This window comes from Candoia aspera, chromosome 2, assembly GCF_035149785.1.
Source record: "Candoia aspera isolate rCanAsp1 chromosome 2, rCanAsp1.hap2, whole genome shotgun sequence".
NCBI lineage: Eukaryota > Metazoa > Chordata > Lepidosauria > Squamata > Boidae > Candoia > Candoia aspera.
Window position 1 is genome coordinate 20,729,342 of NC_086154.1, and position 13,629 is coordinate 20,742,970.

The following is a 13,629-nucleotide window of genomic DNA, read 5'->3' on the forward strand; positions in this document are numbered from 1 at the left end:
ATACATGTTTTAACCTGTTTATACAGTTTAGCAATTACATGTTCATCATTTGTATGTAATTCAGGTTCAAATTCTGCCTTATGTTGTTGAGTACCACAGGTCCTTTTATTTACCTTGAACCTTTCTGATAACTGTAAATATGAAAAACATTGACAACTATTTCCCTCTGCCGTCAATTGCTCTCTCGACGTCATTTTGTATTCCCCTTGCTCATGTTCTAATAGCTCTCAACGTGTTATCGATTAGTCTTTGCCTGCTGCGGCTCTTCCATAAAATGCCTCTTGTGCCAAGAACCATAAAGGGTTTTTTCGGGCCCAGTCTGGGTTTGTATCTCTTCCATATTCTCAATATGGCACTTCTAGCATAATGGTTTTTAAAATCTACATTAATCGTAACTTTATAGTACCACAAATATCCATGCCATCCAAACCTCAGGTCATGCTGATCAACATCTAAAATTCTCTTATTTCTCAGCAACACCCACATCCAAACCAAACGAAACAGCAGGCTGCAGTGTACAGTTTCAAATCAGGCAGACCTAATCCTCCTCTTTTCTTTGCATCTTGGACAATTTTATATTTAACCTGTGGCTTTTTTCCATACAAACCTAGATCTCTCTTTCTGCCATTGCTTAAATGGTACATCAGTTGTCAAAATAGGTACTGTTTGAAACAAAAACATCATTCTAGGCAAAACATTCATTTTTATCACAGAAATTCTCCGCAACAGTGAAGGTTTATTTATTTATTTATTATTCAAATTTCTATCACTGCCCATCTCCCCCCAAAGAGGGGGACTCTGGGTGGTTTACAATAAAACTCCCATTTTAACATATCCTTCTTAATTTCATTCCATATCTTAATTTTTTTGTGTGTGTCAGAAGAATCTACCAAGGAGTTCTGTATTGAAAGGATTTGCCGGTGACATCACAGTTGCCCGGGGGACGCCCTACGAGGCTCCTTTCATGTCCCTGTTATTTTTCCCACCAAAGTGGTACCTTTTTTAATTTATTTTATTTATTTATTATTCAAATTTAATTACTGCCCATCACGCCCAAAAGAGGATTTATCTACTTGCGTTTACATGCTTTCAAACTGCTGGGTTAACAGGAACTGGGACTAGTTGACAGGAGCTCACCCCGTCACGTGGCTTGCGCTCTCGGATTTTGAACTGCTGAGCTGCCGACCGTAATGTTCCTCTGACTCAGCGTCTTAACCACTGAGCCACCGCGGGCCCTTTTAATATAATTATTTTGAAATAACATGCAGTTCATATTGATCATAGTTATACCCAAGTATTTTACTTTTTTCTCAATCTTAAAACCTGTTGTTCCCATCATTTCTACTTGATCTTCCATTTTCATATTTTTGTTAACATCTTTGTCTTTTGATTATTAATCTTAAGACCCACTAAAATGCCCAATTTCTTTAATCTTTCATTAGAATTTCTATTCCCTCCAAAGAATCTTCCAGAATTACCACCAAATCCTCAGCAAATGCCCTCAGCAGCGGGGCAAAGGGCATCCTTATCTTGTCCCTTTTTGTATCTCACAAGGTTTTGTTAATGCTCCATTAACAATTATTTGTGCTTTTTGCAAAGTGTAGATTGATTCCACCCATGTAATAAAATTCTGTCCGAAGTCATATCTTCCAAAATTTTAAACAAGAAAGTCCAGTTCTAAGATCACTGCCGCTTCTTTTTCATTATGTGGTTCTAATATTCCAAAATCTCCCATATATTTCTGATGTTATCCCTTAACTGTCTCTTAGGTCAATGGCTCTCTGCTTAAATGCATCCTGTGCCATCTCTCATCTGGTGAATTTTTCCATTTCAATTTCATATCAGTGACAAAAAGCTCCTTGGCTTCAGGAGATGCAGAACTCCATCATATTGAGTTCAGCTTTTGGGGTCCAGATGCTTCCCTATCAGTCCTTTGAAGGACTGTCATTTATTCAGGTGCTTGGATTAATGACTTTTCTTCCTTTTCATTTCAGTCCTGAGCCTTGAGATTAGGAGCAAAATGGTGCTGTTTCTGCATTGCAAACATGCTGTTTAGGGTTAATAGAAGAAATCTAGGTTTTTTCCTCTGCGACCCTTGTGATTTTGCCAAGAAAAAAAGGAACGCAAATGAAAGGCGTTTGGCTAGGAAGAAAAGGATGAGTTTCAAAATTGATTTAGTTCTCACAGGTCTCTGCTGAAATTGAACCCCCTCCAATAAATGTTAGGTTTTCTCCTTATACCTCCTTGGATATTCCCCTGATTCTTCCTTAACTCAGAGCTGACTTTGGGTGGGATTTGAATAGGTACAGATAATAATAAACAAAAAAAGATGCTTTAGATCTTTTCAAGCTCTTATGGCTCACGAATAGAGAAATTATCATTTCGATACCGTGCCACTGTAAGCATGCAAAACTGTAATATACTGGAATTTGGCAAAATTTCAGAAGGAAATTCATATGACTTCCTACAGTTGGATCTTTCCCCCTAAATTTCCTATCATTTTAATTTCTCCTTTCCTTTGAAGGTAATAATGGGCAGGAGAATAAAGATTCCAGTGAACCATCCCAAATGATGAGGCAGGGAGATGGAACAGAGAAGCCTGCAATTCAAATGGAACTAGGAAGGCATGAGAGGAACCAGTCAAATAATTGGAATATGAAAAGCTCAACTTCCATAAATGCTCAGATGCCAGACTTTCTTGCGCAAGAAGGAAAAATAAAGAAAAAATATGTTGGGAAAAGTGTAAGAGAATTTAAAGATGAATTAGATGTAAATGAACACTATCCAACCCAAACCAAAGGAGAAGATTATATATGCCAAGACAATGGAAAAAATTACAATTGGACTTTCCTTCTTTCTTGTGAAAATGGATCCCTTACTTCTGATAAAAGCATCCACCCAGGGGAGAAGCCATATAAATGCAGAGTGTGTGGAAAGGGCTTCAGTGCAAATGGGTCCCTTATGAGACATAAAAAGATCCACACAGGGGAGAAGCCATATAAGTGCATGGAGTGTGGAATGAGCTTCAGTCGTAGTGGTGACCTTACTTCCCATAAAAGGATCCACACAGGAGAGAAGCCATATAAATGCACAGAGTGTGGAACGAGCTTCAGTCGTAGTGGTTACCTTACTTCCCATAAAAGGATCCACACAGGAGAGAAGCCATATAAATGCACAGAGTGTGGAATGAGCTTCAGTCGTAGTGGTTACCTTACTTCCCATAAAAGGATCCACACAGGAGAGAAGCCATATAAATGTAGCGAGTGTGGAAAGACCTTTATTCGGAGTAGTGAACTTACTTGCCATAAAAGGACCCACACAGGAGAGAAGCCATATGAATGCATGGAGTGTGGAAAGACCTTTATTCAGAGTAGTGAACTTACTTGCCATAAAAGGACCCACACAGGAGAGAAGCCATATGAATGCACGGAGTGTGGAAAGACCTTTATTCAGAGCAGTAAACTTACTAGCCATAAAAGGATCCACACAGGAGAGAAGCCATATAAATGCACAGAGTGTGGAATGAGCTTCAGTCGTAGTGGTTACCTTACTTCCCATAAAAGGATCCACACAGGGGAGAAGCCATATAAATGCATGGAGTGTGGAAAGACCTTTATTCGGAGCAGTCACCTTAATTCCCATAAAAGGATCCACACAGGAGAGAAGCCATATAAATGTAGCGAGTGTGGAAAGACCTTTATTCAGAGTAGTGAACTTACTTGCCATAAAAGGACCCACACAGGAGAGAAGCCATATGAATGCATGGAGTGTGGAAAGACCTTTATTCGGAGCAGTCACCTTAATTCCCATAAAAAGATCCACACAGGAGAGAAGCCATATAAATGTAGCGAGTGTGGAAAGACCTTTATTCAGAGTGGTGAACTTACTGAGCATAAAAAGATCCACACAGGGGAAAGGCCATATAAATGCACAGAGTGTGGAACAAGCTTCAGTCGTAGTGGTTCCCTTACTTCCCATAAAAGGATCCACACAGGGGAGAAGCCATATAAATGCACAGAGTGTGGAACGAGCTTCAGTCGTAGTGGTTCCCTTACTTCCCATAAAAGGATCCACACAGGGGAGAAGCCATATAAATGCACAGAGTGTGGAACGAGCTTCAGTCGTAGTGGTTCCCTTACTTCCCATAAAAGGATCCACACAGGGGAGAAGCCATATAAATGCAGAGTTTGTGGAAAGGGCTTCAGTGAAAATGGGTCCCTTATGAGACATAAAAGGATCCACACAGGGGAGAAACCATATAAATGTGCGGACTGTGGAAAGAATTTCAGAACAAGTGGTTACCTTACTTTCCATAAAGGGATCCACAGAGGGGAGAAGCCATAGAAATGCATGGAGTGTGGAAAGAGATCAGGAGGAACAGTGACCTAATTTCCCATGCACAGATCCATTTGGGTGAGAATCCATGTAAATTCTAGATTTAGTTGTTGTTTATTCATTTAGTTGCTTCCGACTCTTCGTGACTTCATGGACCAGCCCATGCCAGAGCTTCCTGTCGGTCCTCAACACCCCCAGCTCCCCCAAGGACTAGAAGAAGAATTGCACGTTTTCTCTGTTCACGATCTGAAGATATTCCGGTTGCCTTAAATTCTCCAGAGGTCTTAAGCTTCCTACTCATATTTCCTGAGGCATATTCCCTGCTTGACCCCTAAGTAAAACAGATTTTATTTTTGCATTTATTTGTTGTTGTTTATTCGTTTAGTCGCTTCCGACTCTTCATGACTTCATGGACCAGCCCACGCCAGAGCTTCCTGTCGGTCGTCAACACCCCCAGCGCCCCCAGGGACGAGTCCGTCACCTCTAGAATATCATCCATCCACCTTGCCCTTGGTCGGCCCCTCTCCCTTTTGCCCTCCACTCTCCCTAGCACCAGCATCTTCTCCAGGATGTCCTGTCTTCTCATTATGTGGCCAAAGTATTTCAGTTTTGCCTTTAACATCATTCCCTCAAGTGAGCAGTCTGGCTTTATTTCCTGGAGTATGGACTGGTTTGATCTTCTGCCAGTCCAAGGCACTCTCAGAATTTTCCTCCAACACCACAGTTCCAAAGCATCAATCTTCCTTCTCTCAGCCTTCCTTATGGTCCAGCTCTCGCAGCCATATGTTACTACGGGGAACACCATTGCTTTGACTATGCGGACCTTTGTTGTCAGTGTGATGTCTCTGCTCTTAACTATTTTATCGAGATTTGTCATTGCTCTTCTCCCAAGGATTAAGCATCTTCTGATTTCCTGACTGCAGTCAGCATGTGCAGTAATCTTCGCACCTAGAAATACAAAGTCTTTCACTGCTTCTACGTTTTCTCCCTCTATTTGCCAGTTATCAATCAAGCTGGTTGCCATAATCTTGGTCTTTTTGAGGTTTAGCTGCAAGCCAGTTTTTGCACTTTCTTCTTTCACCTTCATCATAAGGCTCCTGAGGTCCTCTTCACTTTCAGCCATCAAAGTGGTATCATCTGCATATCTGAGATTGTTAATGTTTCTTCCAGTGATTTTAACTCCAGCCTTGGATTCCTTAAGCCCAGCAGGTCGCATGATGTGTTCTGCGTACAAGTTGAATAGGTAGGGTGAGAGTATACGGCCCTGCCATACTCCTTTCCCAATCTTAAACCAGTCCGTTGTTCCATGGTCTGTTCTTACCGTTGCTACTTGGTCGTTATACAGATTCTTCAGGAGGCAGACAAGATGACTTGGTATCCCCATACCGCTAAGAACTTGCCACAATTTGTGATGGTCCACACAGTCAAAGACTTTAGAATAGTCAATAAAACAGAAATAGATGTTTTTCTGAGACTCCCTGGCTTTTCCCATTATCCAACGGATATTGGCAATTTGGTCCCTAGTTCCTCTGCCTTTTCTAAACCCAGCTTGTACATCTGGCAATTCTCGCTCCATGAATTGCTGAAGTCTGCCTTGCAGGATCTTGAGCATTACCTTACTGGCATGTGAAATGAGTGCCACTGTTCGATAGTTTGAACATTCTTTAGTGTTTCCCTTTTTTGGTATGGGGATATAAGTTGATTTTTTCCAATCTGATGGCCATTCTTGTGTTTTCCAAATTTGCTGGCATATAGCATGCATTACCTTGACAGCATCAACTTGCAAGATTTTGAACAGTTCAGCTGGGATGCCGTCGTCTCCTGCTGCCTTGTTATTAGCAATGCTTCTTAAGGCCCATTCAACCTCACTCTTCAGGATGTCTGGCTCTAGCTCACTGACCACACCGTCAAAGCTATCCCCGATATTGTTATCCTTCCTATACAGGTCTTCTGTATATTCTTGCCACCTTTTCTTGATCTCTTCTTCTTCTGTTAGGTCCTTGCCATCTTTGTTTTTGATCATACCCATTTTTGCCTGGAATTTACCTCCAATGCTTCTAATTTTCTGGAAGAGATCTCTTGTCCTTCCTATTCTATTGTCTTCTTCCACTTCCGCGCATTGCTTGTTTAAAAATAATTCCTTATCTCTTCTGGCTAGCCTCTGGAATTTTGCATTTAATTGGGCATATCTCCCCCTGTCACTTGTGCCTTTTGCTTTCCTTCTTTCTTGGGCTACTTCTAGTGTCTCAGCAGACAGCCATTTTGCCTTCTTGGTTTTCTCTTTCTTTGGGATGTATTTTGTTGCCGCCTCCTGAACAATGTTGCGAACTTCTGTCCATAGTTCTTCTGGGACCCTATCTACTAAGTCCAGTCCCTTAAATCTATTCTTCACCTCCACTGCAAATTCCTTAGGAATATTAGTGAGCTCATATCTAGCTGATCTGGGGGTCTTCCCTAATCCCTTTAGTCTGATCCTAAATTGTGCAAGAAGAAGTTCGTGATCTGAACTACAGTCAGCTCCAGGTCTTGTTTTTACCGACTGTATAGATGTCCGCCACCTTTGGCTGCAAAGGATGTAGTCAATCTGATTTCGGTGTTGTCCATCTGGGGAAGTCCATGTATAAAGCCGTCTCTTAGGTTGCTGGAAGGGAGTGTTTGTTATGCAGAGTGAGTTGTCTTGGCAAAATTCTATCAGCCTATGTCCTGCTTCGTTTTGTTCTCCCAGGCCATGCTTACCTGTAATTCCAGGTGTCATTTGCCTGCCCACCTTAGCATTCCAGTCTCCTCTGATGAAAATAACATCTCTTTTAGGCGTGTTGTCCAGTAGGTGCTGCAGATCCTCATAGAACCGCTCTACTTCAGCTTCTTCAGCATCTGTGGTTGGGGCGTATATTTGGATCACTGTGATGTTAGATGGCTTGCCCTGAATTCGAATTGAGATCATTCCATCGTTTTTTGGATTGTATCCAAGCACTGCTTTAGCCACTTTACTATTAATTATGAAGGCTACTCCATTTCTTCTGTGGTCCTCTTGTCCACAGTAGTAGATCTAGATTTAGAGTAGTTGGCTAAATCTTTGCAATTCCTATTTATGTATACTGAACTAGGAAAGCAAGGTTTTTTTTAGGCTGACCCTCACAACTGGCAGCCCCAGAGAGATGAATTTACCAATGAACACAAAAGCAACGGGAACATGCTGTTTTAATTGTGAAGGTGTCCAATGCTATTGTCATGGTGGCCTCAGATTCAGATGTAGAAGGGCAGCCAGCTCCAGAAGTGGTTAATGAACAGGTGCGCTCACCAGATGAACTGCTGCCTGAGCAGGGAGAGGAGGCGGGGCTGGGCAGCAATCAGCAGAGACATCTGCGGCAATTCTCTGAAGATGAGGGCACAGAATTACCACCCCTCCCAACACAAGAGCCTGGCAGGCAGCAAAGAGAGCAGAGCGAAGGAATTCTCTTTAGGCAAGTTTTGCTGGACTTGTGGGGACTTGATTGCTCTTGTGTGCGTTTGCACATACTTTTCCCTCTGCTGTTTACTATTGCTTAAAACTCACCTAGTAAAAGTTTGCAACTACCTCTCTGTGTACTTGTCTTTGCTTGGCCTGAGACAGGACAGGTATTGCCCATCAGTAAGAGAATATCTTTTTTTTTTCCACCACCACCCGTGCCTTGCGATCGCAGCTGCCCCCCCCCCCACCTCCAGTAATTGTGGATGGGGAGGAGGAATTCGAAGTCAAGGAAATTCTGGACTCTAGGAGGAGGGGAAGGGGCATCCAATATTTAATACACTGGAAAAGGTACCCTGAGGAAGAGAGAACATGGGAAAATGCCAGAGATGTACATGCACCAGTACTGGTTCAACGATCTCATCAGCTTTTTCCTGACAAACCCAAGCCTCATACTCTCCCAGAGATTCCTTACTCACTCGATCAAGCAGAGGAATCCCAAGCAGAGGAGTTTGTAAGTTGGTAACCTCCACTCCCGCGAGAGGCCCGGAAGCCAGAGCAAGAGGATGAGGGGGAGCCTCAGCCGTCCACCTCAGGCTTGCATTTCCCAAGGGGGAGTGGGGAGGAATCTTCTAAGCATCTAGCTATTTTCCAGAAGCAGCCACCTGGGCCAGAAGTGTTATCAGACTTGGAAAGCAGCAGAGACTTGTCCTTGGAAGAGTTTTCCTTTGAAGAATTTCCACCATTGCCCAGTTCCCATGGGAGCTTGGAGGAGATGGACTCTCATGAGACTTTGGAGGGAGGGAGGAACTCTGGAAGGGAGGGGGCTGAAATGGAATGTGAATCTGGAGAGGAGGGTGATGTGATGAGTACTGATGGTGAGCAGGAGGGGGCCCCTGTCCAGGGGGGAAAACGCATGCGTAGTTTAGAAGCTTTGAACTGTCCTTCAAAGAAACTCAGAGCAGACCCGCCTTGGGTTTTGGATTTATCTCTGTGGGTTTCCCACACTTTCAATTTGGCAGGATTCTTACTTTCTGAGCCTTCAATAAACACTAGAGACCTACTCATTGTCTCAGCGTGGTACGTCGCTCTAAGTTAGGACACCTGGGGCCTTCTCCCTCCCTTTCTCATTCCTTAATACAATCACAATTTATTAATGGACCCTATACTTCTTTGTCCTCACAAGGTGTTGGAAATGGTGCACCAGAGAGATTGTGAAGCCTGAAGCAATATTATAACCCAGAAGGAACTCAAGTTCCATCAAAGTATACAGAGTGAGATGGAATGTGATATTAAATTGTCCCATTGAATAATTGAGATAGTGAATTAAAAGTGACAACTAAGAGGATTTGTGCTTTGAATTTTTCATTACCTCCCTTTCTCCCCCCCTCCCCCCCTCCCTCCCTCCCTTCTCTTTCTTTTTGTCCCAAGTTTGGGATACTCAGGAGAATGAAAATTAAAGTTACTCCAGTGTATCAACCGAAGAGAATATTTGTAGCTCAGGGTTGAACTGTGGAGTCTTAGGTGCTCTCTGAGCCTTCTTGTTTTCTTGCAGACATTTCATTGGTGGACTAGGCAACAACTTCAGTGTGAAAAAGGCGTGGGACTTGCTCTCTGTTTATGTATCATGGCTTGTCCTGCTTGTGTTGGTGGAGATGTTGTTCTCTCCTTGGGAGTTCCTTGATTGGGCTGTTGTTTGCTGCTTGGTTGATTGACTAAGTTAATAGTTTTTTTTATTTTTTATCCCTCCTTTATTATTTTTATAAATAACTCAAGGCAGCGAACATACCAAATACCCCTTCCTCCTCCTATTTTCCCCACAACAACCACCCTGTGAGGTGAGTTGGACTGAGAGAGAGTGACTGGCCCAAAATCACCCAGCCAGCTTTCATGCCTAAGGCGGGACTAGAACTCACAGACTCCTGGTTTCTAGCCCGTTACCTTAACCACTAGACCAAACTGGCTCTCTAATAATTATTTATTTATTTATTATTTATCAAATTTATCGCCGCCCATCTCCCCAGAAGAGGGACTCTGGGCACTTTACAATAAAACAGATAAAAACCCTATAAAACAATAAATATAATACGTAATAAAATATAAATATGATAGGAACCCGATGGCTAAAAGTTCACTATAACCCGCAAGCAGAATAGGGCCAACCTAGGGAACTAGCCATCCCCAAAGGTGACTATTATTCCCATCAGAGGCATAATAATTAATAATTTTTAAAACTACAGGACTTACCACAGAAACCCAAGAGAATGTAAAACAGATAATCATACCACAAACCAGAAGAACTTGGAAACAGAACCAACTGAAAGCAGAGGACAGAGCAGCCCTCAAAAACCTAAAGATGGACCAAACTATCATCATCCTCCCAGCAGACAAAGGCCACACCACCATCATTATGGACAGATCGTAATGTATACAAAAGGCCAAAGAATTACTTGAGGACAAAGAAACCTACACCCCAGTAAATACCAATCCTATACAGAAACTGGACAACCAGTTCAAAAGAACTCTTAACAACCTTACCAAGAAAGGTCAAATCACAAAAGAAGAACAGAGGCAGATGAAAAGCAGTGGACCCATCCTCCCACGCTGCTACGGACACCCCAAAATACACAAGCCTGACATACCGCTTGAACCAATTGTATCATTACCAGGGACTCCACATACAACATAGCTAAAGGGCTTACAAAAAAACTTGGGCATCTCACAAAGGAGAGTGAATACTCTTATCAACTCCCCACAAGAGTGCCTCCAGAACATCAAAGACGTAAAAATAGAAGATGAAAATATGGTGTCATTCGATGCTACAGCACTCTTTACATCCATAGACCCAGCGCTAGCGAAAGAATCCATGGCAGCAGTTCTGCGCAACACACCCAACCTAGTCAAATACACCAGGATAGAAATACCCAGAATCATGGACCTCATCAACTTCTGCCTCACTACCTACTTTCAGTTTGATGAACAAATATAGCAACAAATCAAAGGAACACCCGTGGGATCACCAATCTCAGGACTCATAGCAGAGATTGTAATGCAGCGTCTAGGAAGGATAGCACTCCCATGTATAGAACCCAAAGTATGGATCCGGTATAGCCTCCCCGCAGCCTCAGAGCCATCCAGCTGGTTAAACACTATGGGCCCTTTCAGTTTCTGAACCTTCAACCCCGACCCATTCACTGTGGCAGAGTGGATCAAACACTTGGCACACACTGAGTCCACCAGAGCTTTTAAATCCATGCTCTTATTCCTACCCAAAGTCCATAACTGCACCACCATGTAGTTCTCTCCACTCACTGCTGCATTCTTGCACCCCTTCTGTCCAGCCTGCCTGCTGGCGCCATTGCCCGTTTCCCACCAGCGATTGGGGTTCATCCGAGGAGTCCACCTCGGAGGTATCTGAGCCGATGACGGGCTGCGACGCTTCGCTGGCAACCTGAATCATGGATTCTGACAGCCTTATACTCATTGCAATCCAGTGTTTCCAGTTTGCATCGAGTTTTCACTGAGTGTCTCTGCCTGTGCAGAGTGCAAACCTTGTGAGACTGAGATTCATTGATACCAGCGCTATTTCCTCTTCTTCACTGGCTGTGCACCAGGGGAAACTGATTTGAAATTACAAGGATTAAAAAGGGTAATTGGGGGGAAAGGATTGGATGTTGAGGAAACCTGTACTTTAACAACAAGGACTGGTGCACTGTGTTTAAATCATGCTTTCTTTTACCTCACCACTTTGTAAAATGAGAGCCACCATGGAAAAGAAATAAACAATTGCAACAGGAGTAGAAGGAAAGGGCCCCACTAACTTATTGCCTGTCTAAGAAAGGTGGTGGCATCTCCAGCACATCGCAGTTTCTAGATCTTCCTCTTATTAATCCCTAGGGACCGTCTGTGACCTTGTGAACATTGAGAAAATCTCTGTGGAGGATCAAAACCCACTTTCCTCAAGAACAGCTGCTCAGAAGGACCTGTGGAGATTCGAGGAGGCCTGAAAAACGAGGAAAATCCTGTCAGAAGTGGCAGGGCGGTAAAAACAACAACTACAAGGAGCTCTCTTTGAAACACAGCTTGTGTCTTGCGGTTGTTAGCCTACTCAGGCCTGAAGTGATGGAAGATAATCCTGAAGAAAAGATCCTGAAGAAAAACAAAGTTCAAAAGAAAACAAGTTCCAAATAAAAAGCTCAAACTCATGGAAATTCTAGAAATTTTACCTCAGAACAAGGCACCATGCTGGAGAAATTAAGAGTGGGAGAATGGCTTCTCCTACGTGACTGGAGAAAAGGTGGAATTACAAAAGGAAGGAAGGCAAAGAGTGAAAAGTGAGGCAAAAAAAGGCAAATACTATGAGGAAAAAAAAATCTGTTTTCCTTACAGGTTGAGTAGGGAATGGTGAAAGGTGAAAGGTCCCCTGTACAAGCACTGAGTCATCTCTGGCCCTTTGGGGGGACGCCGCTTTCACGTTTTCTTGGCAGACTCTAGCGGGGTGGTTTGCCATTGCCTTCCCCAGCAAGCTGGGCGCTCGTTTTACCGACCTCGGAAGGATGGAAGGCCGAGTCGGCCTGAGCCGGCTGCCCGAGAGAGAATCCAGCTTCCGCCGGGATCGAACTCGGGTCGTGGGGAGTGTCGGTTGCAATACTGCCGCCTGCCACTCTGCGCCACACGAGGCTCACACGACTAGGGAATACACCTCAGGAAGTACGAGTAGGAAGCTTAAGGTCTTTGGAGAATATAAGGCAACCATCTTTAGATCATGAATAAACAGACAAAAGGAAGTTGAAATTTTGTTCTAGCCAAAAGAGTGGAAGACTCTACTGGTCTGAAGAGATTTGGAGGTGACAATGCAAGAAAAAAAGATTTAGCTACAGTTAGGGAAAGAATTTGATTGGGGGGGGGAGTGATTAAAAAGCAATTTGAAAAGAATGGAGTTAACTTCTCTGGTCTTTCCAGCCCATTTCTTTATTCACCAGTTGGACCCAGTGTTGTCCCAGGAACACTGGGTTCTTTGAAAACCTGGCATGCTTTGCCAGTTAACATGCAAGGCAGAAATCGGTTTTATAGCTTTATTCTGCAGAAGAGAGGGCACCCGTGACTTTATTTCTATAGGTGCGCCAAGCGTGCAAATGAACTAAACTTTTATACACGTTTCGAAGAGTTACATGATTATTGGGAAACAATGATCATTCACACCCTTGGGTGGGCAAAACACCCCCCAAAGGTGGGCACTTCTGCTGTTGCTGGAGAGAAATATGAGCTAGCTGGTATGTATCTGCTCCCATTGGGTGCACAACTGACCACCTCCTCCTCCAGTTTGGCTGGGGGGCTTCTTGCCTTTCTCTGCTTGCACCTGGCTGCTAAGGGATACACCTGGGGGAGAGCTCCAGTCTTACCTATTACCCTTTGAAATGTTCAAAGCAAATGGGTTCTTCAGACAAACCCAAAAATCACCATTCCATCACCAGAACGATCAAGGAGCAGTACCGTATTTGAATAAACAGCTTAAAACAAGCATGCGCCTCTGAAACCCTGAAGTATGTCCCCCACACAAATCCTTCCAAACAATTTCCATCTGTTACTAATTTGTAATGCAGCTAACGAGAAAGAGAATTTAACGCATGCCTGGAAAGTAACCAGGCCATTGATATTTAATTCATTTTATTTCAGTCAAATTTAGACTTTTGCTTAGCCCTCATCACACCCCAGAAAGGCAAAATATGGCCGTGATGCTGGAAAGTCTTTTGCACATGCATTTGTGGGTTTCTCCTCATTCTGGCTCCTGTTGTCAGAGAAGGATTCTTCATCCTGGAGCACTTTCCACACGCTAGACGTTGATG

At 43.3% G+C, this 13,629-nt stretch overlaps 1 protein-coding gene across 1 annotated transcript in view; it reads left to right on the forward strand.

The window, feature by feature from the left end:
* LOC134489057 (zinc finger protein 420-like) overlaps positions 1-13,629 on the forward strand; it is a 62,125-nt gene that overhangs the window by 9,790 nt on the left and 38,706 nt on the right. The window contains exons 5-6 of the mRNA XM_063291485.1: positions 2,525-4,204; positions 12,877-12,883. Coding sequence (XP_063147555.1) covers positions 2,525-4,204; positions 12,877-12,883 — 1,687 coding nt within the window. The remainder of the gene's footprint in view (positions 1-2,524; positions 4,205-12,876; positions 12,884-13,629) is intronic.